This window comes from Dromaius novaehollandiae, chromosome 2, assembly GCF_036370855.1.
Source record: "Dromaius novaehollandiae isolate bDroNov1 chromosome 2, bDroNov1.hap1, whole genome shotgun sequence".
Lineage (NCBI taxonomy): Eukaryota > Metazoa > Chordata > Aves > Casuariiformes > Dromaiidae > Dromaius > Dromaius novaehollandiae.
In genome coordinates this window covers 100,970,175-100,996,090 of record NC_088099.1, presented here as the reverse complement: position 1 = coordinate 100,996,090, position 25,916 = coordinate 100,970,175, and the positions used below count along the sequence as shown (strand labels likewise).

Here is a 25,916-nt window from a genome sequence, read left to right as displayed (position 1 = left end):
GGAAACTACTGGCAAGTTGAGGTTGAACAGTTCTGTTCAGAACTGTTTTTTCAGTTGAATTCCCTTCACCAGGAGAAAGGATGTTGTATGATTCTTTTGGGTTTTTTGCTATCCAAGTGACTAGATCACTTGTGGCATATCTGCATGCTGTAAAAAAAGTTTTCCCCTATCAGCCTGTTTCAGGCACTAATTTGTGTGTGTGTGTGAGTGAGAGCTGTAGAAACATCACCTATTTAATTATAGCTGTAGCTTTAGCTGGAAAACTGATGAGGAGGGCAGAGCACAGTCAACGTTTGTGCTACAAACATGTGGGAGCTTTACTTCACTGTGACAGTGGAGGTGGTGTGTAAGGTTATGGAGACTGTTTCTCAGTCCAAGGTGAATGTTCTAAGAACTTTTAAAAACAATTTCAGAACTGTGGTCTTAAATATTCATTTCCCAGAAACTTTATGCCTTAAAGGGGAATGAAGAAACCCCTGATAGTAAAATTTGTTTATTTACAGTGTTACGTATTACAGGAAAATCAGTTTAAAAAGTCAATGCTTCTTTCTCTTCAAAGTTGCAGCATTTAAGATGTTAATACAAATCTGAAGAATTTAAAACATACCTGCTTCCCAGCCTTCCTGGTGGTCTGGATCTGCAAGGTGAGACCATCTTGGGGTTTTTCAGCCCTTTGAGCTTCAAGTAAGGCAAATTTTTTCCTTTTCAAATTAGGTTTCAACAAAACAAAAGACAATCAATTTCTGTGCGTTTGGTTGCCATAGCAAACTTTAACATTTAGTGTGTTGACATTGTCTGTGTCGATAGTCAACTGGATGTTTTGCCATCAAAAGGTTATGGACTCCTTTCAGACTAAAACCCATGCTTGGCTACGCAATCTTTTTGTTGTCTGCCTTAAATGAACAATTTAACTGTTTGTCTCGCCTGCTGTCTTGTCAGTTGTTCTGATTCCCTCTGCCTTCACCACTTCTATAGTTGTCTTATACCATACTAACATCTGCGGGGGCCTTTGAAGCTCCCCCATTTATTCAGGGTCATATGCAGCACCTTCAGTGCTGCTGATTGCAGCACAATTGCCGATTGATAGTGAACCCACTAATTGCTTACAATTTGTGAGTTTGCAGTGTCGACTGCAAAGCAAGGTTTCTGGAAGGGCCAGCGAGAATTAGTAAGAGCACACAAAGCCTAGGCTTTGTTACTGTGGTTTTCTGGTTGCTATCTTCCCTCTTTAGCAAATTTTGAAAACAAAGCAAAATGCTGACTTTTACTGTGGTCATCTTCATGAAGAGAGAGCAAAAATGAAGAGAACAAAATGCAGCAGCTAGATGAATGTTTGTGGCTTGCTGTGCTTGAATATTGCAGTTATTTTGGTCACCTAGTTTATGATGATGTAGTTTAACAGCCTAGCTGCTTAAATGTTCTGTATATGCTACAGCTTTATGAGGATTTCAGTTTTCTGCTGGAGCTCACAGGCTTTGTTCACATAGTAACTGAGCACTAACTGGAATTGGTTCAAAACAGAAGAGACCCACAGTTATAAAGCACAAATTCAAGCTAAGTGCTGACTTATGGCCTCTTCCCTCTGTCTTATCACTTTCTCCTCTTGTTTTTGCTGGTCAGAAACATCTGCTCTTCCCCCATACTGTACCACTTTCTCAGCCTGCACCTTTCCTTACTACCCACAAGCCCCAACAGCTGCAGTCACTCAAAGTGTGCCTAGTGAAGCTGACCGCCCTGCATCTGCATGGCTTGTACCTGTTGCCTCCAAGACCACTGAGCAAAAGATCAGCTAGATGGGACAGTTGAGTTGCTAGGCAGAGGAGAATTTGAGGAGAGAGGACTTGGACCAGCTTTCTCTCTGTGCTGGCTGTATGCTGCTCTTTGGTTCTCCAGCACTGGCTGTGTGGTGTCCTTTTCTTCCTGCCCTGGTACTCCACAGGATGATGGGGAGGGAAAGACCACAGTGCCCTGACAGAATCACTTTGGTCTGTGAGATTTACTGGTCTGGGGCAACTCTGAAAAGTGTTTTTGTTAAAAGAATTTGTATATATGAGGTTGGAAGAAACTAGAACTATTTCAGCTGCAAAAAAGAGAGAGGAAGAAAGGCTGTGTTCACTCTTAGAGGCTTTGAAGGGGACTAAATAAGAAAAGAGCAAGGGGCAGATCCCCAAAGATAGCCTAGGGAATTCTGCTTCGCTGATTGTTTAAGTGAGAGGTAATGCAACTAACTGAAGCAGCAAAGATGGTGACTGATTTCCGTGTGTGAGATGCATCTTTACAGCTGCAGACAGGAAATCTCTTTGCTTTCCCTACAGAAGACTGCATCTCAGTCCCTTCTGTTTCTCTAGCCTTATCAGAGTCAAGTCTGAATAAGGCCTACATAGCATGGAAATTGCTATATAGTATACTTTGCTCACTGCTAAATTTACTTTTAAGACTTCCTGCATCTTCTAGTGTAGTAATATTTGGCATTTCATGCATCAAGCTGGCACTGCTTGTATACGGTTAATTTTCCTTTGTGCACTTTTATAATCAAAGGATTTATCTTCATTAAATTGTTGAGCTCCTATTTCTTCCAAAAGCCATTTAGTTAGAACTCCTATTAACTTAGCACATCCAAAGTGACCTGCCTTGCTCTGACTGGAGCTCAAAAACCCGTATTGTTGTGTAATATCATGTACTCTAAATCTCACATCATGCAGCCCACTGGTGCTACCAGTCCCAGCCTCCTGAAATAGGAAGGTACCACCAACCTCAGTGGCATTTTAGTCTTGGGTCTCAATATGCAAAGCAAGCAAGCATGGCACATGTCTGTCTGCAAACCCTATGATGGTGCACCTGGGCTCTGCCCTCTCCTACCCGCTCCTCCCGCCCCCCCGGCACAGCTCCTGTGGGAACGAAGGGATGGCTAGACCTAGCTGGTGTTCAAGGGAGGGTCAGGAGGAGGGAGACGGTGTTCTTTGGAGAAAGCCTGGGAAGCAGCAGAGAGGTATGGTGACAGAAGCAATATGATTCTCATGCCTTTCCCCCCTGCCCCTTTTGTTTCTTCTTTTTTGACTTCAACCATGGTCTAGCTGAATTTGGGTGTGCTGCAAACCCCTGTCCTGAAACTTCTCATGTGCACAGAAAATGCTCAGCCTGTTAGTCTGAACAGAATCCTAACCTTCTGAAGGCTCCAGTGTATTTCTCCATGAAGTGTTTTATAAGGCTTTTTTGTGTCAGCATTAGAGATCTGAAGGATTTTATTTTCTTTTCCATATGAGAAAGATGATATTTCCATTGGCCTTACTGCTCTGATGGTGATCTTTGACAGGGCAACTAAATTTACTCACTTTGTTAAAACCTAAATAGCAGTACATTAGTGTCTGGTACAAAGAACTGATAAATGTAATCAAACAGGGTTTAAGCTACAGCTAGTAATTCAGTCTTTTTTTTTCCTTTTTTAGAGAAAAAAAAAAAGGCAAATACTACACCATAGTATTGAGTTACTGTACTTATTGTGCTTTCTTATTGTTCAGGAATCCATTGGCAGTAACAAAGTAGTCCTTATGGAAACCGTTCTTTATTTCTGTTGTGAGAGGGGTTTCCTTTATAGCCGTTCTTGAAGGTGTTTTCCGGTATGTCTATAAAAGCAAAACCCAAACTTGTATTTGTTTAGTGCCCCCAAAATACTGTTTATGGTGAACTGTAGCATGGAGCTGTCTAGTGTATGTTTGACATATATATTTGCCTCAGGCTGTCTTAAGGGAACTGTATGACTTCCACTGCTGTGGATGATATTACCTTACTAGTATTACTGTAACACTTCTTGGTGTCAAAAGATTTTAAGCCCTTTTCACTAGAAGCTGTATGTATGCAAGCCGGCTGGAGCAGTCCCTGCTAGAAAAGGTTGAAGTAAATAATGCAAAGATACAGTTGCTTGTTTCTGTTTTCTAAGGAGGAAGGAAGGCTCAAAAAGTTGCCCACCAGAGCAAATCCACATCTTCTAAGTCCTGTTTTCAGTTTCTTCCTCCTTTGAAGTGTTACTGTAAAGCTTAATTTAATTTTTCATTTTGACCCTTCAGACACTACAACATGTAGAAACCTATGGGCAAATGAACTAACCCCTCCCCAAAAGCTTTTTGGAGGCTTGTCAGTGCCCCCTCTGTTGGGTGGAGCAGTTTCTTCTGCCTGAGCAGAAGAAACTTCCAGCAACTGAGTTGTATCTGTTTAAAGAATTTTAGTGACCTAGTGAACAGGTCCAAATGTCATGCACATCATTGTATTTCATCTGGTGTACTAGTGATTAATGACTTAATCTCTTACACATCATATTATTTATTGTTTTGTTCCTGTGTTAAAAATTTTAAAAATATATCCAAATGTCAATGGCTTATATAATCCATTTTGAGATTCAAATAAGAAAAAAACGAGTATGAAGAAGTAATGATTTATTTAAAGTAATTCTACATCTGTCATTCTGGTGTGTAATTGTGAACTGCGTATTCCACTTAACGTGTTTCATATCTAGATGTAGTTTCAACTAAATACGAACATCTGAACTTTTTTTTAAATGAAGTTTTCTAAGCAAGTTTTGCAGAGCTCCTTATACTAGTGAAATATTAACATTTCTGTAAGGTCTTTTCTCTTTCCATCCTGACTTTCCAACCCTTCCTGACTTTAAAATCAATACAGGTATTTAACCAGCATGGTTTGTAGTAATATATATGACTACATTTCTGGGATTCACAGGAAACTGTTTATAGTCGTCAAAGAAGTCGTGAAGATTAGGTTTTGACTGGGGTATTTGAGAGAACCAAGCATGAATTGACAAAAATTTGGGCAAGTTTAACCTGGTATTTCTTTTGACTAGCACTTGATCATTATTGAATTATCAAACTCTAAATACTGATTGCATTAAAATCTAATGTCTTAGTCTCCGTCAGCTTGTCTTAATCCTTTCATATAGAGTTTTTAAAATAAATTACTGTCGGTCACTATTTTTAAAACTAGAAAATGCTAGAAGCAGAATCAATATTCTGTTCTTTTGTGCTGTCTCTATTAATAAAATAACTAGTTTATAGAAAAAATGTAAGGATGGAGGCAAAGATCCTTTTTTTTGCTGGGGTAATAGTTTTAAAGGTACCTTAAAAACAAAACTTTGAAACAAAAATGAATGTCTTGCAAACTTACGAGTGCAGAATTGAGCCCTGGTACCAGACTGCACTTCATTACAGCATGGTAGAGCTGAGCCCCTACGTGGGCTCATAATTACTGAATGCCTGTCTCTTGCAGAAATTATTGCATTTATTATTCTTTAACACACACACGCGTGTGTGCGTGCACGCGCGCGCACACACACACACACACGCACACAAAATATTTTGTGTACTGACACTTGTTCTACACTTGAGTTCATCAAGTCCACTAAGCAAAAAGTCGTCTGTCCATCCCCCCCGCCCTTGACAGAAAGATCTTGGAAGACCGCTTACCTTAATGTAAAAGTTTATGAAGAGAATAACCAATGTGGCCATATAGGAGGACTGAAACATGAGGCAGCCAAACGGAAATCCGCATGGCTTCACAGCTGCACTGAGTGTGTGCACGATAGTGAGCAGAAACTGGATCTGTAGAAGAAAGATCATACATGAGTATTTACTGAGTTAAATTGTATATAATAATGTCACCTAATCCAGCTCTTTCAAACTTTGGGCATTCTTGAAAGCAGTCCCTTTCTGAACCTGTGAACATTTTGTAAGGGTCAAGTTAAAATGGCAGCCTTATGAGATGTTAAAAAACTAAGGGATTGGAGATTTCTAAAAATATGAATTTATAGGCCTGGCTGACAAAAAGGCCTTTTCTTTTAATAGGGGTTGTGAAATCTTCCAGGCTCTGCTGCGCCAGGTACAGCATTGTCTCTAGTAACTAGGTGGGTAGAAACTTGACAAAATGCTGAGGACTCAGGACAGCAGCTTTAGAAATCTGAACAGAAAATAGAAACCCCAGGCCTGAGGAGAGCTTTAAGTAGACTGGGGTTTGCACTCATGAAGTTGAAGTGGGGACAAATGAAGCAGAAGTGAGATGGAGAAGGAATTGCAGAAGGGTGTCAGCATTTTGGGCTTCCAACCACAGCCTACACTGGTGCATCTGATTCTCCCCAGGCACCTGAGGGTGCCCTCGATCCTGCGTGCTGGGGGTGCATTTCAAAGAGGGCAGCCTATTTTAATTGCAGAGATGATCACAGCCCAGAGAAGAAACGCTTTCTAACTGCATTTCTACATGGGCGTTTTCAAGCTTACTGGAAACATCTTAACTCCCAAATAAGACAAAGAAGCCATAAAACACACAAAAAAGAGAGTTTTTGTCATATCAAGCCTTTTATCTTATTGATAGAAGCTTTTGATGAGACTGAGCTCTTTGTGTACAGCAGCTGCTGGAACAGGCTTTTCTAAGTCAGATGCTTTCTGTCTTGTTATCTAACAGCCTCTTTGTTTCCATCATTTGGCATTTTGTAGTTGTAGCATGGTTATACTTCTTGACTTTGATTTTCTTCACTAGATGACTTTTTCAAGCTGTAAGGCTGTATAAGAAGTGTGCAATGTATATTTTAGCATCCTACATAACTGATAGCTTTTATAACTTTTTAATCAGTAGTCCATTTACTGTGATTAAATAGTGTCCATTTTCTATTTGCTAGGTCATAAATAATGGGTCTTTATGGACTGTAGAGTTTCTACTTGATAGTAGAAAACATTTCCAAGCATCATTTCCTTTATTAAGTTATATTTGGTCATACTATTGAATTAATTTGCATGATAGTCTTGTTCTATTTGATTTATAACTGGCTTAATTCTGCAAATGACAGTATGCATCTATCGCTCTTCTTGTCCTCTCTGGCATTTTGAAGGATTTCTGGTAGTTAAAAATGAGAGAGTAGAAGAGACACATACCAGTTGTGCCTGAGTGAGGTACTTCTTCCACCACAGATACTTGCGCATGGAAGGGATGACTGACAGTCCATAATAAGAATACATGAGCACATGGATAAAGCTATTCAAAGTAGGTCCGAAGAAACCTATAAAAATCCAATAAGGAAAACATTTTGTATACCAACTGTTGAAAACTGAGAGAAAATATTAAGTATATTGCTAGCAGTCTCCTGCATGTGGCAAGTGGTCCTGATGCTGTGCTTACCCTTTGGTAAGGACATTCTTGATGTGAATGAGATTCTGCAGTAGGGACTAAATGATGCTTCCCAAAGTGTTTTTTCTCTCATTGAAGACTGTATTTTGATCCTGTCTTTCATTTTCTCTCCTTTCCTTTTCTCTTCTGTAGTTAACAGATTATTGCTTTTGCTACCCTCCCAAACATGCTTTCTTGAGTACCTCCATTATTGCTGTAAGCTTTAAACACCTCAGTGAGTGACTGTGCTGCTGTTACAGTAGCTTGGTATCCTGGGGGGCACAGAGCTTCACATTTTCTCATGCAGCAGTGAGTGCTTTATGCTGTCTGAACTAAACTAGCCTAGTGTAACTTTGAGCATTGCTTTAATTTACTTCAATGGCTCTTCTGCTAGATGCAGATTTCCAGAATCTTACCCCAAGACCTTGACAGTCTAATTACTGACATTTAGTAAATATTAATTCTAGAGCAAATTAATTGCCCTCTGTACTTTACAGATCATTGAGAAGTAAGATCACTAATCTACCTGACATACATCTATGTGATTGATTGCAGTGCTTGACAACTACAAGAAGTTCTCACCAATTGTTTTGATTTTCCACTGGTTAATTACTTAACTACTGATTTTTTCCACTCTGTTAATTATAATTATGTAAAGTTAGTGCAAAGTGTGGGGAATATGTTCAGACAATACAAATCACAAAAGCCTTTAACTCTGCTCAGCTATGTTTATGCTTCTGTAGAAATAGCTTGTAATTGCTATTACATCCCTCATCTACACTTCTGGGCCGCAGCACACTTCTACCTATGAGTGTTTGACTTTGACTTTGCACTGTCCAAAATGAGTGCAACAGATACAAACACTACTTTTTGTTTTGAAAAGCATCTGTAACAAATTGCTTTACAAAATATGACAGTGGACTGAGGAGCTTCAAGTTAAAAATATTGATATTCTGCTCAACTCTGATAACAAGACTGCTGGAAGCCTCCCACCATATGAAGCCCTGGAGAAGCATGCATGTTGCCAAACACTTGAAATAGTTCACTGTTTTGTAGTAGACAAATGCCAAGTGAGCAGTCTGTTACACTGTACATCTCACTCGCTGCAGGAGGGAAGACAAAGACAGTTGCAATATCCTGCTAAGATGAAAGTGGTCTAGTGATTATTGTTGTGAAATACATTGGACCCAAGGTTTAATGAGCTAAAGAAGACTGCTACTTCTACCATTTCAATGCAAAATGTAGGACAGTATTGGTTAGGCCTGGCTGTTGTGTTGAGTGTTCAGGTAGCATCTTTTTTGTGGTAAGCTTCCTTGGAGGCAGTGCTGAGTTAGTTTGACCTGCTGCCTTGTAGGTGTCCTCATGTCAGTTCTACTGTAAACATAAAAATTTTCTATAGGTTTTATAAATTTAGGTAATTTTTTTAAGAGTGTCTACTGCATAACGATGTGCTATTAACCACTAAAACAATCCCTGATATTATAGTAACCTGCTTTTTTTTGTTTTATGCCACTAGACAGCTGTTGTATTCTCATAAAAAAACAAACCCCAGACTGGTATTTTAGTTAGTTAGATGTTTTTCTTACATAACCATTAAAGCAGAATGCCAGATTGATGCATACAGAACTCAGATCTGTAAAAATGCTATTGAATTTGTTTTTTTGTGATTAACATTGACTTTACTAGGATCATGATTTCATTCTACATCTGCTTTTGGAGTACCTCTTGTATGTGTTCTCTCCTTTGCATACTGCTCAGTAGTGTTATCCTGTCTAAAAGTGATTTGGAGAAAAGCAAATATGAGAGACTCTGGCAACTAAGTGATAATCTAGGACCTAACATTCAGAACTATTTTTGTCCTGAACTTTTACTCATGCTTTTAGTTTTATAGAGATTTACATGTGCTCAGCAGTTCTGAAAGATACGCTTTGAACCCAAGTAAGCATAGAGCATATTAATATGCTTGCTCTGTGTGGTGATGTGACTCCCCTCCAGCATAAGGTGACTTATATGGCAGGTAATGAAGTAAAGACTTACTTTGACCACAAGGTATCCAATTCAGAACACACCACCAAATGTTAAACATAGTGGCATGGTGATACACATGAAGGAAGGTGATCTGGCTGCTTTTCTTTCTCAGTACAAAGAAGATAGTGTCCATGAATTCAATTACTTTGGAAAAATAATACCACCACAGCACCTTGGCTACCTGTAAGAACAAAAGAGCATGAGATCAGTATCTGCTTATAAAAGGGCTTAAATACTGCTGTTCTTCATCAGTCCTGCTGTTCTTCATCAGTCCATAGCCCCACAACTCCCCACCAGGTATCAATATCCTTTTGAAGGAGGAGCACAAGTTCTGACTTCAACTTTTTTTCTGTTAAAGAATGAGGCAGAGAAAATTCATCATTTTTTATGATTGTCCAGATAGCTATGATTTAAGAAATATATTAGCTTTGAGCAAGGCTCTTCTAACTGTTCTAATAATTTATTACCAAAGATGCAGTCTTTTAGGGGTGCGGCCATATACAGCTTCTTGTTACTGAATAGATCATGCTGGCAACTGCTTATTTTTAAACAATTCAATTTTGAGACTCAACACAATGGAATAAGCCATTGTGTGTCTGTGTAGCTGAAACAGTTTATCAGAGCTCAAGATATGTCTCAGGAAATAATAATTTTGCAGAGCCCGAAGTATTGCATAGAGCATCATAATGGGCATCTGCTGAGCTGGAAGCAAATGATACTTGCTCTGCCAGCACTGAAGCAGCTTAGACCACAGGCAGCATGAATGCATGACTGTCTGTACATAGCCTGTAGCCACTCTTGATGATGCAGAGCACTAAGATGATGATGAACAGAAGGTTTAAGGACAGTTAGTTAAAATAGAAAGGTGGAAAACATCTTGCTGATAGGAAAATGCCTTTAAGTGACTGTTTACTTGCCAAAACAGACAAATTTGGTAGAGGGGTGTTGGTAGGGGAAATCATGAGAGTTATCTAGTCTTTCTGCTGCTGAGCTCCAACTGTATCTGGAAAGTAAGCCCAAAGTAGGGAACAACAGACAGTTAATGCACAGAATTGCTGAGATGCAGAAATAAAGTTTGAAATGAAGATGAGCCAAGGCAGCAAAATGGCTCTGAAATTTTCCAAAGTTTAGAGTTAGGCTTGAATCCATTTCCAGCTAGAGCTCAACAGATGTTACATTTTACATGATTGATTTTTCTCAGAAGTTCTTAAATGACTCACATTTTCTGTTCTAATAGTCACGAAACACCATTTTGATCATAAATCTTGATATGCAGCTTTTAAAACTACTCCCTGTTACGTTTTCTGTAGAAAGGATGCATTTGTATTGAATCAAAAAACTAATATTTCCCATTGACTACCAGCTATTAGGAAACCCATTTAAAATCCACGTGTTAAAGGTGTTACTGATGGCATCCTTATAACTGGTATGAATGCAGAGGTGTTGCACCAAGTCCGCAGAGGGCAGGGCTGCTGCAGATGCTGGGGGCTGAGCTGCTGCTGTGTCTCACCCGCATGTCAGCTTCCCCTGCGCTATGGAGGTTCTGACACTGTAAGTTGTAGCCTCCTTCCCATGTAGCAAGGATGAGCTGGAACAAAAAACATTGCAATTACATTCCTGAACAGACAAAGTGGCTCTTTTTCTCCCTTGCAGCTGTTCTGAAGTTTTGGAAGGAACAGCACAGGAATATGGGAGGTGCCAATTCATCACATGAGATGATGCTGTTAAACCAGACAACTTGCAGCTATCTCTTCTGTTCTGAAATGGAAAAGACTTCAGGTTGTGATGGAAGTATACACTGAAATGATATATCTTTTATCTTTCTCTGGCTTTATAGCCTTTAAGGCATCCATTAATATCTCATTACTATTGGAGTGGTCCTCACTCCAAAGCTCATGCTTGAATATTTTGTCTCTGACATGAAGCAGTATGAACAGAGTTTACCAGACTTACTGGTACAGCAAATCCCTTCCTATCCTCAAGAAAAATCTGCAAGGACAAGCAAGCAAACACAAGGCAACTCCAAAGCATGGAATGGGAGAAATATTTCCCTACATCATACATGCATGTCCTTATCCTACATTGTTGAAGGCAGGTGAAGGGGGAAGAGAGCAGGTATAGTGCTGAAGGGAGAAGTGAATAGATGCACAAGCAATTTCTTAGCAGTGGTGCCTAGTGACACCCTAATGGTGTGCATAGTGGTGCCTTCCAGTAGCCTGTCGTGATGCACCAAGGCGCACATCACACTGGGAAGCAGACAAAGCAATGAAATGTCAGGCTACCGTACTGTGCGGAAGCTGAGGGTTTCTGGAAAGCCACATGGTGGCTCTTCAGTGGAATATTTGTATAGTAATGATCACCTAAAGCAATCAGTGGCCCTTTTGGAATAGGGAACATAATCTGTTATCCATACATGTTATGAAGCAAAGTATCAATTTACTTAAAAAGGTCTTGCTTACTTTCGAATGTGTGAACAGTGTTTCTCAGGGCTAAATCAAGGAATTTACAGTTTGGGGTCCCTCTCCACAGAGGATACAGGTTCTGCAGTGAGTAGGAGAAGTATGTTTCAGTGTTATGCTGTAAGTAGTGTTGCAAGCTACTGTGAGAAGTGGGTTGTTTTCAACTCTGGCACTGTATTCATGAGGAAGATTTGTATCAGCATCTGTACAAATGGATTTCTCTTCCACTTCAGGCTGTCAGTCACCTGTCTATAATATGTGGCAATCTATATGAAGTGAAGCAGATATATTCTCAGGGATCAAGCTGAATTAATTCCAAGAGTAAGCACATGCTATTAACAAAAATAAACAATCATTTTTATTGGATCTAGAGAATTAGCAAATATCTCAGAATGCTTATTATAAATTCACATTAAAAAAATTTGAGAGATAGGGTCTTCTGCTTTTCCCCTGATTCATGCTTCTGTGATTGCCTCTGTAATCCTAATATATCAAGTTCCTGTGGCCAGAATTATAGAGAATCTGCTGGGTTGCAGAAAGAGAGAGAGAAGAAAGGACAATAAATAAGTATTTTGTAGATCACTACACAACTTGTGTAGTTGTGTACTACACAACAACTAAAACAAAACCACTCCATTTTGGAACAGTCCTTGTTTTGGTGGCTTTGCCTACAATGTGTGCTAGAGGTCACCAAACCAAATGGGGTGGAATAGGAGTCTGGAAAAAATGAAAGGCTAACAAAAAATTCAGCTGGAGAACCCCATGCCAATGCTTGGTGTGACTGTGGCTACAACTTGTCCTGCCAAGTGGCCTCTGCTCCAGCATCCTTCCTGCGAGCATTTGGGGCTGGGACTTGTGGGCTCCTCTGCACCCTCCTCTGTGTCAGGAGGGTGGGAAGGGAAGGCAGAGCTCACAGGTCTCACGGTCACTTGACCTGATGCTGAAGAGGAGGAGGAGGAGAGAGTCAGAGCTCCTGATAAAAACTAAGTATGGTCAGTGACAAGTTCTTGTTGGGCTGAGGCTTGACATCTGTCTTTCTGCCACCTTTCCCATCGCACCACAGCAGCATGCAACTCTGGCTGGCTTTAGTTTCATTAGCTGGCAGGTTTTTTCCTTCCTGTCTTTTAAAAAACAGCTGAGTGGAAAAGGGGTGATTGCCGATCCACCTCCAGGACTGGAGTGACAGGAGCTCATTTGGAGGCTACAGCAGTGACATCTGGGAGCTTTGGTAAGGAACTACCTCAAATACCAGTGTTAAGACCTCTGCCAGAAACTTCTATGGCTAGTACTGCTAATAGAAACGGGAAGGATAAAATTTGCATTTCAATGTATTCATACTTATACCGGATATGTGTTTGGTATGTATGATATGATGTGTCTATAGCATTTTTTATCTAAGGCTCTGAAACAATTTTATGCTATGAAAGGTATGCAATTTTAAACAATATTTTCACGATGAATTAAAGCAATCTTACCTGACTGATTTTATTGCATTCTATATCTGTAAATTCATATCTTTCTTATGCCTAAATTTGTGGAATTCATTCTTTTTCCTTTTAATTTATCTTTATGAGTCTGTTTTTCTTGGAATAGGATTGCAGAAACACGTTACCCTTTCTTACTCATTTTTATCTTTCCTTAGCAATTCACTTTGTTGTTGTTTTGTTGAAGGTGCCTAACCTCATGAAAACCTATTCTATAGGTGAAATGTAGGTTAACAGAAATTTGTTAGAAAAAAATTTAAATTTTTAAAACATTTTGATTTGGTTTATGAATGTTCTGATTCATATATGATTACAATAGGCTGCTTTTCAAAAACTCTTTTGTTCTGCAGGTTGATGTTTTTGTATTTTAGGCTTGGAAATTTTCCTGCTGGTCTGTATTGAATTGGTCTGCTAAATCATATAAGACTTTTCAAGAATTCTATTTCTAGCTCTCATGGTAGAAAATGAGATGTGAAAACCCATAAAGGTTCGGAAATAAATTATTGTTATTATTACTATTATTATTATTTCTTTTTAGTATCATAGATTTTTAACTTGATGTTTGAGAAATCTGTAATTCCCTACGTGCAGTCAGCAGGTAAATGGAGAGAAAGCTTTGGGGTAAGAATACCACTCTGACTTCAGGGTTTTCTTTAATATGTTCTTTTGTTCACTCTTCTGTGATTCTGTATAATGCCAGATTTGTAGATGATATTGTGCTCCTATCCCCCCAGGTTGCTTGACTTGGCCATAGAGTTCTCTCTGTTTTGTAGCTGTATTTCAACAACCAGCAGCTTAGAGAGAAAATCTATTTTGAGTGTCTTAACCCTGTTCTTTTGCATCAGCTTTTTTGTAGCTCAACATTTCTATTCTCTGTTGTTAGGTGATTTGTATGCTGTAAGGTCTCCTTTAGGGAACCGAGGAGAATCCACTTTGACTTTTGACCGCTTTCTTTTTTAGGGTAGTCTTTAAGATTTCTGGCTAATTCTCTAATAAAACATTAGTGGTGAGATTTGGAAGGTGGTGAGGATGAAAAAGCACTCTTTTGCTTCTCTTTCTGAGCAGGGTGTTCAAGCAGTGCTAGCGCTTGGCAATCCTATGCCATGACTTTCATGTTTGGTATGTATGGCGTGGAAGGTAAACAGCTTACCTAATTGTTCTAAACGAGACAGCTGCATATCTGGCACAGAAGCTGGTACTTTGATATGAAACATCCAGTTACTAGGTCTCTTTTTCTCTGATAGCAAAGTTATGTTACTTTTATTATTTTAGTTGTCTTCCCTTCCACATGCTGAGCACTTTCCCAGTTCTGCAGAGCGCATGGTATTGTTAATCACGTAGAGATTGTGCAAGTGCAGGATGTATTAGGGAGATAGGAAAACCTTTTCCCTGCCTTCAAAATACAAATTCTCTCCCTAGAAAATGTTCCTTTGAATGCTTTGCATTCTTGGCAACCTCCTATCATGAAAATAAAGCACATGCCTTATTGACTGCTATTCGCATAAACAGATCATGTAAAGAAGAAAATTTTTCGTGTTGCCTGTGAAAAAATGTCTACTCAGTAGCAACATTCTTTTAATTTATTAGAGTTTTCACTTTTTGCTACTGTTCCAGTGTTGTTCTTAATAGGTTCCAGTCATTATACCAGTAATTAATCTTTCCTCGTCTGAGTATAAAGAGCATGATGATCCATAACAGTCAGTTCACTGCAGCAGTCTAATTCCTGCCCCTTTTAAAATGGCAAATCACGTTGTTTAGGAATGAGAGCTGGTTCCTCTGCATGGAATCTCAGCAGAGGGAGGCCAGCAGATGCCCAAGGACAGTGCCAAAGCCTCTTGCCTTGCTGAATAGCAGAATAAGCACCAAGAGCTTATTCAAGCAAGACCTAGACAAGTATCTGGGAGCCTATGATCTGTTTATTTCCAGTTCCCAGCATCAGAACCCCAAAGCTGCAACTTGCTCCTGCAGTTGTCCCCTAAGGGTAGGCTAGAAAGAAAAGTAACATGATTTTCTCAATGGGCATTCCTAGTTCTGCTGAATGCAGTTGCTTTCTTCTCTTTGAGTTGTAGAAAAAGCTCATTGCATGTTGGTCTTTCTCAGTGAGAAAAAGCCTGGAGGCCACAACCAATTTCCCCTTGTTCCAGAACAGGAAAAAGAGAGAGGATGAGGCACCAGCACCTATAAGGTGAACAGGCCTTGTAAAGCATTTGGAATACATCTAGAGAGAGGGTTGGTGTTTGCAGTCTCAGAGAGCTGCACAGATTTCCCTCCTCCCCCTGAACTTTCTCTTAAGATTTTTTCTGTCACTTATTTATAATAATGACTCACCAAAGTTTTAGCTCCCTGTTATAAGTCCAAAATCACCACTTAGCAAGACTTCACCTGCACTGGTTTACCTTTCAGAAGGATCTTCTTTGACTTCTGGTTTATGACTGTAATCTCTGGCTTGGTCTACTTTGATTTTTCTCTTACTATGACCATCCTAAATAGGCTCCTGAAGCAACTTGGTAGCTGTGAAACAGTTCAGAAGCGGATGCTAAAACAGATTTTTGGAATTAATATTCAAATAATTGAAATTCCCTCAGAAGTTCAGTCTGGAAGGATAAGCACCAGTGTTCCCCCATGACAAAGTGGAGCAAGAAGCCTCTTGACGGTCTTTAGCTGTTTTGGAAAATGACATGGGGAAACCAAGGTGAGAAAAGAGTAGTGGGATGCGGGGGAAAAGGAAAAAAAGTGAACAGAATTGAGTGGAGAAGAAAACAAGAAAAGAAAGAGGCTATAGGAGACCCAGTGAGAGAAAAGCAGGTGATATCAGTAAACAGTGAAAGAATGGAAAGAAGAAAGGGGAGGAGAAAAAGAAAAAGAGGAACATGCAAACAAAAGTGATAAAGAAAACCTGACATACAGAAAACAACAAGAGATAAGATGCCAATCAAAATTTAGGGTTGAACTTGTTAGCATGAGGCATGGGCAGTTAGTCTACTACACATGCAGAGCTGGCAGTGTCCTCCCCTTTGTAGGGAAGGGCAAACACACTGTGCCACAGGTATATCTGTGATGCTTTACTGGGTTTTCCCTGGCACTCTAGCTCAAGCTAATTAAAGCAACTTGGTCTGACTAGTACACCCAAGCAACAGTGGCCTTGTTGAATTAAATAAGGGAACTAATCTCTCTAGGCAGTGGAGATAAGAGTCAAACTTTCAGTGCCCTGAACCACCTGTTTGCTTTGACTGTAGGAAGAGCCTTTGTTAGCCCTTATGAATGGCAGCTTCTCCCTAGATGTCTAGACCTGGACAGAACAGTCCTACAAGCAGTTATCTGCAGGTCAGATCCTGAGGAAAGAGTCTAAGCAAAGGCTCAGGGTGGTGTCTCAGGAAGAAGGGAGGAATGACTTTTCCTTTGTGTTTTTATTTTTAGGTGAATTTAAAAATGAACTGACTCAGAAAAATTTTAGTGTCTGAAAAGAGAGGCCAGGTAATCAGCTCACCCAACTTTCCTTTTCAGTTTTTTGAAGAGAGATATCAGTTTCTTGATTGTAGCATAGCTCAGTCCCAAAAGAATGCAAAATCTGAATTTTGTATTCCTATCCCCAAGAGGTTGGAATGCATGCATGCTGTGATGATGTAGGGATTTTATATATATACTTTAATATATATGATAAGTAGATAAATAGAGGAAGGTATCATTACTCACTTGGTTTATCATGAAATCAATCCTAAGCAATACTTTTCTGGCTAGAATCTTGAATTGTAAATGGTATTTGTTGAAGAATATCTCTCTAAGTTGCCAATTTTTAGATGAGCCTTGAAGAATCATAATTTAATTGCAGATTTAGATGGATAGCTGAGATGTAGAACAGCCTGCAGCTTCTAGCTGCTCATCTGTCCTGCAGATCTTAAATAAGCTGTAGTCTGGCAAGACTATACACTGCATAGGGAAGTAGCTTGGGCTAGATGGCTCAACCTAGGATTGAGGACAAGGGATTCCAGGAGCCTAATCTCAACCCTGCCACTTGGCTACTGCCTCAGTTTCCCCAAATGTACCATTAATTAGTACTGATGTCATGCCAGACAGGTGCTGAATAGGAAATATCTCACAAGATTTTTCACATTTAAAATATTTTGTTGTCCCTCTCCATGATGGAGCCAAGACATTTTTCATGGAGACAGAAATGTAACAAGCATGCTTTGGGCTTTTCCTAGGTAAGGCTCTCCATCTCTCCTGTTGGCCTAGTTAGAGGTCCAATAATTAACTGCTCGGTGGGCTAGAGAAAATATTTGCTAATTCTGTATTACACTGACTGAGGATCAATATCCTGATGTGCAATGCATACAGCTCGGCTCCATGCTGGGTCTCTCTTAGCCTTCCCAGGCATCCTGACTAGGACGATACTGGTTATTGCAGGGAGGAGAAAGAGGTCTCATGTTTTCTTGTTATTTTGAGGTCAAGAAGTCCATACCACAATGACAAAAATAAGAGCCCCTTCTTAGCTGAATTTTGACAAGAAAATTTTTCTTTCTGTCAATGAAAACTCTTTCAAATGGCAGCATATTTTGCAGAGAAATTTCCAACCAGTTCTATTCAATACTTGTTAAGTAAAGTGGAGACAGTGATATTTCATTGTTTCTCCTTTTCTTACTTCTCCCTTTCTCCAAATGATAGAAAAGTGTACCTGATTGATTGCTTCTGGTTTCCCACTTTGCTCTTCTCCTCTTGCCCCTCCAAGATTAAGATTGAAGAATCTATACTACTTTAAAGGAAGCCTTCACTCAAGCATCAGTCCTTATGGATCTAGAATTATTACTTTCTTCTCTGCTAAATTTAAATTTGATAACTTCTAGGTGATTCATTAAGGACTAACAACCATTTGTTTGAGGCCTTCAAAGGCACCTAACTCTCTCAGCCCAAAAGGAGAGTTGGGCGGAGTTCTCCTTCTTCAGACATTTTCCTTTGGGGATAGTAGGGATGTTGTCTGACCCCGTGCTAGTGGCACATCTCAGAGTTGTCCTGGAGATGTTCTCCAGTATACCTGAGGGGCTGGTTGGCCTCAAGGCTCATGGAGCTCAAACTGTCTCCCTGGCACTTCATGCCCATTGTGTGATGTACGGAGCTCTGGCACAAAAGGTGATGTGCCCTTAGAAATTTTAAAGCATAGTCATTGTGTTATAACCTTTGTCTTCCTGCCTGGAGGTTGTACAGCTCCACTGTAGGCAACCGATAGCTAAGCTAGTTCAAGTACAGTGAGGAGATGAAGTATGGCAGCACAGGTCTCCCCACAGGCTGGTTTATCCTGTTTCTCATTAAAACCAGCATGCAGGACAGTCTGCAGTGGAGATGCACCCTAACATAAGTCTTTTTTTTTTTGGAATGTCTAGGAAGCACCTGCTCCATTCTGGAGATACTACAAGAAAAGTTGAGTTGCATCTTGTAAACAAAACCAAGAAGAGACAACTGGAATAATTCTGATAACTCTTACTGTGGGTAATCCATAACAGAGATTAGAAGGGTGGAGGTGAAATGGGAGGATAGAGGAATAAGACAATTGTTACAGAGCACTCTAATTAGGAATTAATCTTGAAACATACTCACTGGAAAAATCAATTGCTTTTACATATGAAACTGCTGAGCAGACTGCTCTAAATACAGGTAACTCCTGCCTTAAAGAGCTTACAGTTGATAACAGGATCCAGAAAAAAGCTTTGGACGTGAGACGTTTCAAAATGTTGACTCCTCATAACTTTAGTTACTAGTAAAAAATACTTCTGTCCTCTCATTTGCCTGTTCTTCCTCAGCACTAGTGCACAAGCTACCTTATGCAGGTCTGCAAGCCTCAACTTCCATTCTTCAGAGGAAAAGCTGTGAACAGGAACCAGGTAAATAGACTACAAAAAACTATGGAGCCACTATTATGGAAGAGGGTCTTGTACTGTATGAAAACAGCATGACAGACTGTCCAGAGCTGAGAGTGAAATCTGCAGCAAAACAGGTGACAAAGCATCAAACACATGAGATACGATGTCTCCTGTGTTCCTGACAAATGCAGAATGTGAAGCTATGAGCCATGCCCAGCTGCAGTCAGGGAGGGTTAAGCCAGCGGCCTACAGCTACAAAGCCAAGGTCGGAAGGGCTAATCTGAGAACTCACATAACTCAGCAGTCACCTTCAGCAAAGTTAGCCTCAGGAAGGAAACAATAGTAAGGCAGCTGAATAGGAGCTGACTCAGCACAATCCCTACAAGGATATGAAGGTGGCTAAAACATAATTTACTCCATTCACATAAGTCAGATCTGCTATAATTCTTTTCCTTTATTCATTTGCATGTGGCAGGCTGAATCAGGCTGCAAGGGGAAAAGATAGCTTTTTTTTTTTTTTTTTTTTTTTTTTTCCTTTTTTTTCTTCCCTCTCTGTGCAATTACCCCTTTTCTCTGAGCCATACTACTGGAGTCAGTTATTTGTATACCTTCAAACAGAAAAAGGATTTAACCACCTAAGTGCTGATTTAAATTCTGGAGCAGATCAGTATGGAGTCATCAAGCCTTCCAGCAATTGGGCCTGTGCTTGTTTCTCCTTTGTTCTGGGCCTGAGCTTGCCCTCTCAGATGCCCAGAGCAACTGCTGAAGCCAGCTAGATCTTTGGCCAGGGTAAAGCTCTGCATAGCACAATCAGTCCTTTGGGTGAAGGCACAAATCTAAACTGCTGTTCAGCCTTTTGACCAGGCCAATCACCTGGTGTTTAGCTCAAATTCATTTAAAACTTGAAATCTTTGGGGTTCCATTTGGCTTCTGAGAAAAGCAAAATTTCTTGTCCTGCTGACAGAACAGTCAGCCCTTGTTTTTCTCATGGAAATCACTGTTGTGGCCAGAAGCATGAGTAGCTAGAAGTGCTGAGAGGGCTGGATGGACAAGGCTGCAATGCCAGCTCACACCTCCGCAAATCACGCCGTAAAATCAAGCGCACCCTTCAGCCAGGGCAGGCTTTTCATTCCCTGGGTCACCTTTTAAGTCAAGTCAGAAAAAGTTTTGTGGTTTTTTTGTCTTTTAGAATTTGATTTTTAGGGTCACAAGCAAGGGAAGATAACAATTTAATATTAAAAACACCTACTTTATCACAAGGGTTAAAACAGGGAGCTCCCAAATATTACCAAAGCAGTGACTGCTGGTTCCTGTTCCCCACCTTAATTTTTGAGCTCTGGGGGAAGTGATTTCTCTGGCCTCCATAGGCTGCTGCTGTTACTATGCAGCAGCTGCAGATGCTGTGATTTCAAGAGAGGGTGTGCAGGCTGGGTTATTCCATGCCAGCTTTCCTTGTGACTGAGTCTGAGGAAGCCAAGGCCTGAATTCAGTCAAACTCATGTGCCCAGTTCAGAATGGATCTGTAATGCAATAATAAATGCCAAAGCGTAACCTTATAGGAGAGGACAATGAACTGTGCAAAGCGTAACCTTATAGGAGAGGACAATGAACCGTGCCTGTGTGCCCTGCTGCAGCCTCAAGGGTTGTTTCCTCGTTGCCGACCGCGATTGTTGGATGCTGGCAGGATGTGTCAGACTTAACGTGACTTTCAGGCCAGCCCTGTTTCGACAGGGAGTGACAGCACACAAGTCGCTGCAGAGAAGAGCTGCTGGAGTCTTTTGCTATGGAGAAATCGTCAGAGATATTCAAACCTCTCTTCTGGTTATGAAGGGATCCCAGTTTCTGTCAGTATGTTCCTTCCTGATAAGTGCTCGCAAAATAATCCATGTGATTGTGTTCAGCCTTCAAGTCCCCACAGCACTCACTTTTGGTTGAAGCTGCAGGTTTTTATGATCTGTCTGCTACATAATGTTCCTATTCTCTTACTAAATGATGGAAGCTTTTTAGGCAGGAGAGAGGGGAAAAATAACACCGAATTGCCAATACTGTAAATAACTCAGTATTTGCTTTCAGATATAAATCTGTTCATATTTAAAAATGGGCATTTGTTCAAAGAATAACTTTCCACAGACATTCATACAAGCCACAGGTATTCATACAATCCACAGGTATTCATATAATCCCAATCCTTTGGCACATTCACGGGTGTTGAAGTGTAGGCATGTTGGAATTGAGCAGCTCCTGTGGATTCAAATTCATGCTTGTAAACACCGTCTCAGTAGCAGCCAGTTCTCTCTGGGGTGAACTGCAACTCAGTAATGACAGTTAAAATACACTGAAATCTAAGCTGAGAAGGTACCGTACAAGTCACTGTCCAATTGCTAAGCCTTCCCAGGGACTTCTCTTGATGTTAAATTACTTTGATGATGATGATAAATTTCATAGCAAAAATATCTATTGCTAAGATACTTCTGTTAAAAGATATACATTGCTCAGCCTTCTCAGCCATGCTGCATTAAAGAATGCTTACCTCTATGAACATGTACAAGGAGAGCAGCGTAATCCCAAGGTTATATACAATGAGGTGAGCCCTGAGTGAGAAAGCAGGCCTGTTCTTCATGAACTGGTTGCCTAGCCATATGCAGACTAGGTATGCTCCAGTAAGGAAAAATGTGGGAAGGTAAGAGTCTAGAAGGAACCATCCTCTAACCCTGGAATCTGAAAAGAAATACATGCAACAAGCAATTAAAAAGTTTTTGGTAAAGCATTGCTTTAAGTAAGGCATGGTATATTGCAAAAAGGGTCTGCTAAAAGCGCAAGAGGGAACCTGCCATGATTTGCTCACTTCAGGAATTATCTGTTGTATTTAACTCCCTAATATGGCATATTCATTTTGAATATGTGTAGTGAAAACCACATAAAATTTGCTAATAATTTAAGATCACTTAAATCTCCTTTCTTTAATAGGACAGAGAAAATGAAAAGAAGAAAACATCTATATACTCTTTTTTCTTTAACTTAATATTTATTTAAATCATATCTTAATCTCTTCAGTGGACTTACATCCTGCAGACAGTATTAAATATAAAGCATGCATGAAAAGTTGCCAGTTCATATATTATTCTGCATTTTCCATGTGCGTATGAAGGTATATACTATTTGCTAGAAAACATTTATATGGGAGGAGGATTTTTCAAAAGCATTAAATATGAAAAACAGATGACCAAGAAATGTTTACTTTGCTGGTCATCAAAGATATTTGGTAAACCTTGCTCTCTCATAGTTTATCTGTTCCACTTGCATGATCCTGAAATGAAATATTAAGGTCCAGTCCTGCTTGCCTTATTCACACAAGTAATCTCACTGGCAGTAATCAGTCACTTGTGTGTGTATGTGCAAAATCTAGCCTTATGTGCCAATCTGGAGGCACTGCTCATTGTTCTATGATCAGGATGTCATGAGCAAAGGCATCAATTTTAGAGTCAATTTTCCCCAACAGCAATCTTCAGACATTTATATATCTATGACAAGAACAATGGGCATCATGACTAAAAGTATGTATCATGAATTGGTGTTTTTCACATTCAGGTTTGTCTAGTTTTTCAGAAAGGATACTCTGAATCTTTTATGTGTTATGGAGTAAGTGAAGAAATAGCTCTGTGAAAAGCTGTTGCACAGCCATGGCAGTTCCTTCTGATCTTAGAAACTGTTTTAAATTATTTAGTTTACTTTTTACAAAGACCAAGATTAGGTCGAAAATTGTAACAGAAGAAAGGTTTTCGCAGTGCATGAAAAACAACTTTACTGCTTTTACTAACTGAGTTGAATTTGGGAAGGACTGGGCAATGGAGGACGCACAAACCAAGTGTCATTGAGCATTTATCAACTGATACACACTGCAACATTACTTTGCCAATGAGAGTATTCTTTTCTTATACATATAGGTAGGTATATGTGAAGTGAGGCTTTACATGATTTAGAGTAATCTGCTTATGAACAGGACTGTGAACACCTGCATTCTTTACAATTTCAGCCTCCCTCCGCTCCCCACCTTGCGTCTCAGTGGCTGTAACACTTCTCTGTGGGATTTGGGCTCTACATGGGATATATGTTCTTTTGCAGGAATGACTTTCAAACAGACCCATGTTGCCCCAGAAATCCAGTGCGCTCATGGTTTTGCCTCTCCCCTCAAGGCTCCCAAAAGACATCTTAGCTCTCTTCAAGGGGAGAGGTGTAGGAACAAAGCGATGGTGAAAGAAAGCCATCTGTCACAATGCACAATCCTTCCTTTAGGGTGGCCTTGCTTTGCTCCACATTACCAAGCTTGAATGCCCATTTTCTGTCTTCAGATCTCAATGCCTATTTAAGGTCATCTCAGTGTGGGAGTAATATACTTCCAACATCCCTCTTAAGGTTTACAAGCCATTTGAGAAGCTCTGGATTAGATGTGCTCGAGGTGATTCTGCTCCCACATGAGCTCTAAACAGGACACAGGAGTCATAGGGTACGTAAAGTTGTCTAAATGTTGATCTAGCATATGTTTTATGATTGTAAGGATTTAATATATTTAACTGGTATCCTAAATAAAGGTGAAGAAAGAAGTAATTTCAGCAAGGCTGCTATTTAAACAAGGGTCTCCCTGCCTGAGATCAGGGAGGGATTTCAACATTTGGAGCATAAAGGTGACTTGCACAAAGGCCAGTTGGCATCAATAGGTAACAAAACAGTATATTTGCTCAGAGAGGAAAAGTAACTGGTAGAAATGAGATGACAAATTAAACAAAACAGCATTGAGTGCTGCCCCAGTATGCCCTCAGAAAGCTAGTTTTCACATGGCCATGAGTGGGTAGAAGAATGTGGGCTGATCCATACAAAAGCAGAACTTGTACTTGTTCAGGTCAGCATATTTAAAATCTATACTATTTCAGTTTCAAGCTTCTACATAAACTATTAAAACATATTCCCTTGGTGATTATTCTCTGGCACTGACCTCAATATAAAGGGTAACACAGTTATTAGTGAAGAGTGGTTTACGAATGGCAACCTGAAGATCTGGACTGCTTCGCTTACACTTATTCTTGGATCACACGAAGAGTGATTTTTATGCGGCAGGAAAGGAGAGGAAAGAAAATGTATTTTTTAAAAAAAAGTTATTGGAAGATGAAGAGAGATCAAAGGTACTTCTGTTGACTGACAGTAGGTTACCCCATGTTCAAGTGAGATAAAGGTCCACTGTCAATAGGAGAAATTAATAATGGGAGAAAGCATTAACTGTACAATACTGAACCCATACAGCATTTGAATTCAAGACCAAGGCAGTGAATAAAGCCGCAGTGTGAAAGTGCTGGACTGCAACACGGGAAGGAGCAGGCGCACACAAGCTCTGATTGCTTCTTGAATGAGCTCATTCACAATTGCTGGCCATGATGTGCCAGACCCTTGGGATGAAATCTTGGCTCCTCTGAAATCAGTGGCAGGCCTCCCAGGTCTTTAAAAGTACCAAACTTTTATCAGGGAGGTTTAGAAACTTTCTGATTAAAGGTTTCTGGACAGCTTTGGCCAATTGGTGTCTGAGTAGATTCAGAATTTTTTAGGTGCTGAGGCTGAACAGTTTTGTACCAATGCTTTGTTCATATTTAATTGAGCAGAGAAAGAGTGTTTATTACTTTATCATGGCTTTGTTGAAATATACCTATTCTCAACCACTTCTGTTTCCTCAACAGAGTAAACTAGCATGTAATCAGCTAGATTTATTTACTGCAATTCCATGTTTCTCAACCTTGCATAACACCAAAAAAAATACCCTGCAGAACAAGAAAGCTCTGGAAAAATGTCCTTTTACAGAGCAATATGTCTATTCCAGTTTTGTACATGTTGTCTTCAGTCTAGATAATCTCTTAACCAGGATTATATAGACCAATGCCAGATCATAAGCCCACTTCTTATTAAGAGATGGAACTAATGGGCATGCACATGGCCTCTATTCCCTGAACCATACCTGACTTGGTATGTGAGTTCAAAAGCAAAAGTTGTAGTAAATTTGCATAGAAAGTCCAGCTGACAGTGGTGGACAGAGGCACAAATCAGGCTTATATCTAAATCATGTTCAAATCTATGATAGTACACCCCTTACTCTAGTAGTGCAGTAGTGTAGCCTATGTTAATCTGATACCTACTAATATGGTTAGAAATTGGCTCCAGGAACTAGTTCTAGACATTTCTTTCTCCTGTTGTACCCTAAGCCACACCTGGTAGTGATAACTATAAGTAGCACAATGACACTGTTATTTCAGGACCTACTACCTAAAATATAAACTGTAAATACGGGGTTGATTTTAAAAGAACAAAGTGCCAGTACCTATCATTTTAAGTCTTCTTGCTGCTGAATGAAATGTGTAGATTGGCTGAAAATCAGAGGAGAGAAAGAAGGGGAATGGTTTGCTGGTTTTGGACATTTGGGGGAAGCTCTCAAGAATTCATTAGACTTTCACCTGTGGGGTCACTTTATCCCATTTAAAACTGTTTGCATTTTACTGTGAATTATTTATGTGTATAAACATATTGCAAGGAGCTGTATAATTCATGAAATGTATGATATGGTGTCATTATACTACTTGTTCAAATAAAAGAGGCATGGATGAGAACTTTATCTTTGGCAAAGCCCAAAAGAATCTGTATAGTATTCTGTGTTGGATTAACTATAGTTCATCCCTTCAAAGAGTTTGTTCTGTATCAGTGAGGAATGAGGAATAAAGGAGAACATCATGTGCATTTAAAAAGAAAAAGAAGTACTCATAATTGTGATTACATTTGTTTGTCATTATTAAAATGTTTTACTGTGGCAGCTATTAATTTGAAAAAACAAACAAACTTATTCTACTTGTTTTAATCACTTCTGCTGCAGTTCCCAAGCTGGTTACTCTTTTGTCGCT

The 25,916-nt window shown here is 39.8% G+C and overlaps 1 protein-coding gene across 2 annotated transcripts in view; it reads right to left on the bottom strand.

Moving 5' to 3' along the window:
• Positions 1–477: 477 nt before the first annotated feature.
• ELOVL2 (ELOVL fatty acid elongase 2) overlaps positions 478–25,916 on the bottom strand; it is a 50,820-nt gene continuing 25,381 nt past the window's right edge. For both annotated transcript variants that reach the window (XM_064507049.1, XM_064507048.1), the window contains exons 3-8: positions 21,515–21,702; positions 10,700–10,777; positions 9,199–9,370; positions 6,930–7,054; positions 5,472–5,606; positions 478–3,623 (exon numbers count right to left, since the gene is read on the bottom strand). In XM_064507049.1, coding sequence (XP_064363119.1) covers positions 3,495–3,623; positions 5,472–5,606; positions 6,930–7,054; positions 9,199–9,370; positions 10,700–10,777; positions 21,515–21,702 — 827 coding nt within the window. In that variant the 3' untranslated portion in view covers positions 478–3,494. The remainder of the gene's footprint in view (positions 3,624–5,471; positions 5,607–6,929; positions 7,055–9,198; positions 9,371–10,699; positions 10,778–21,514; positions 21,703–25,916) is intronic.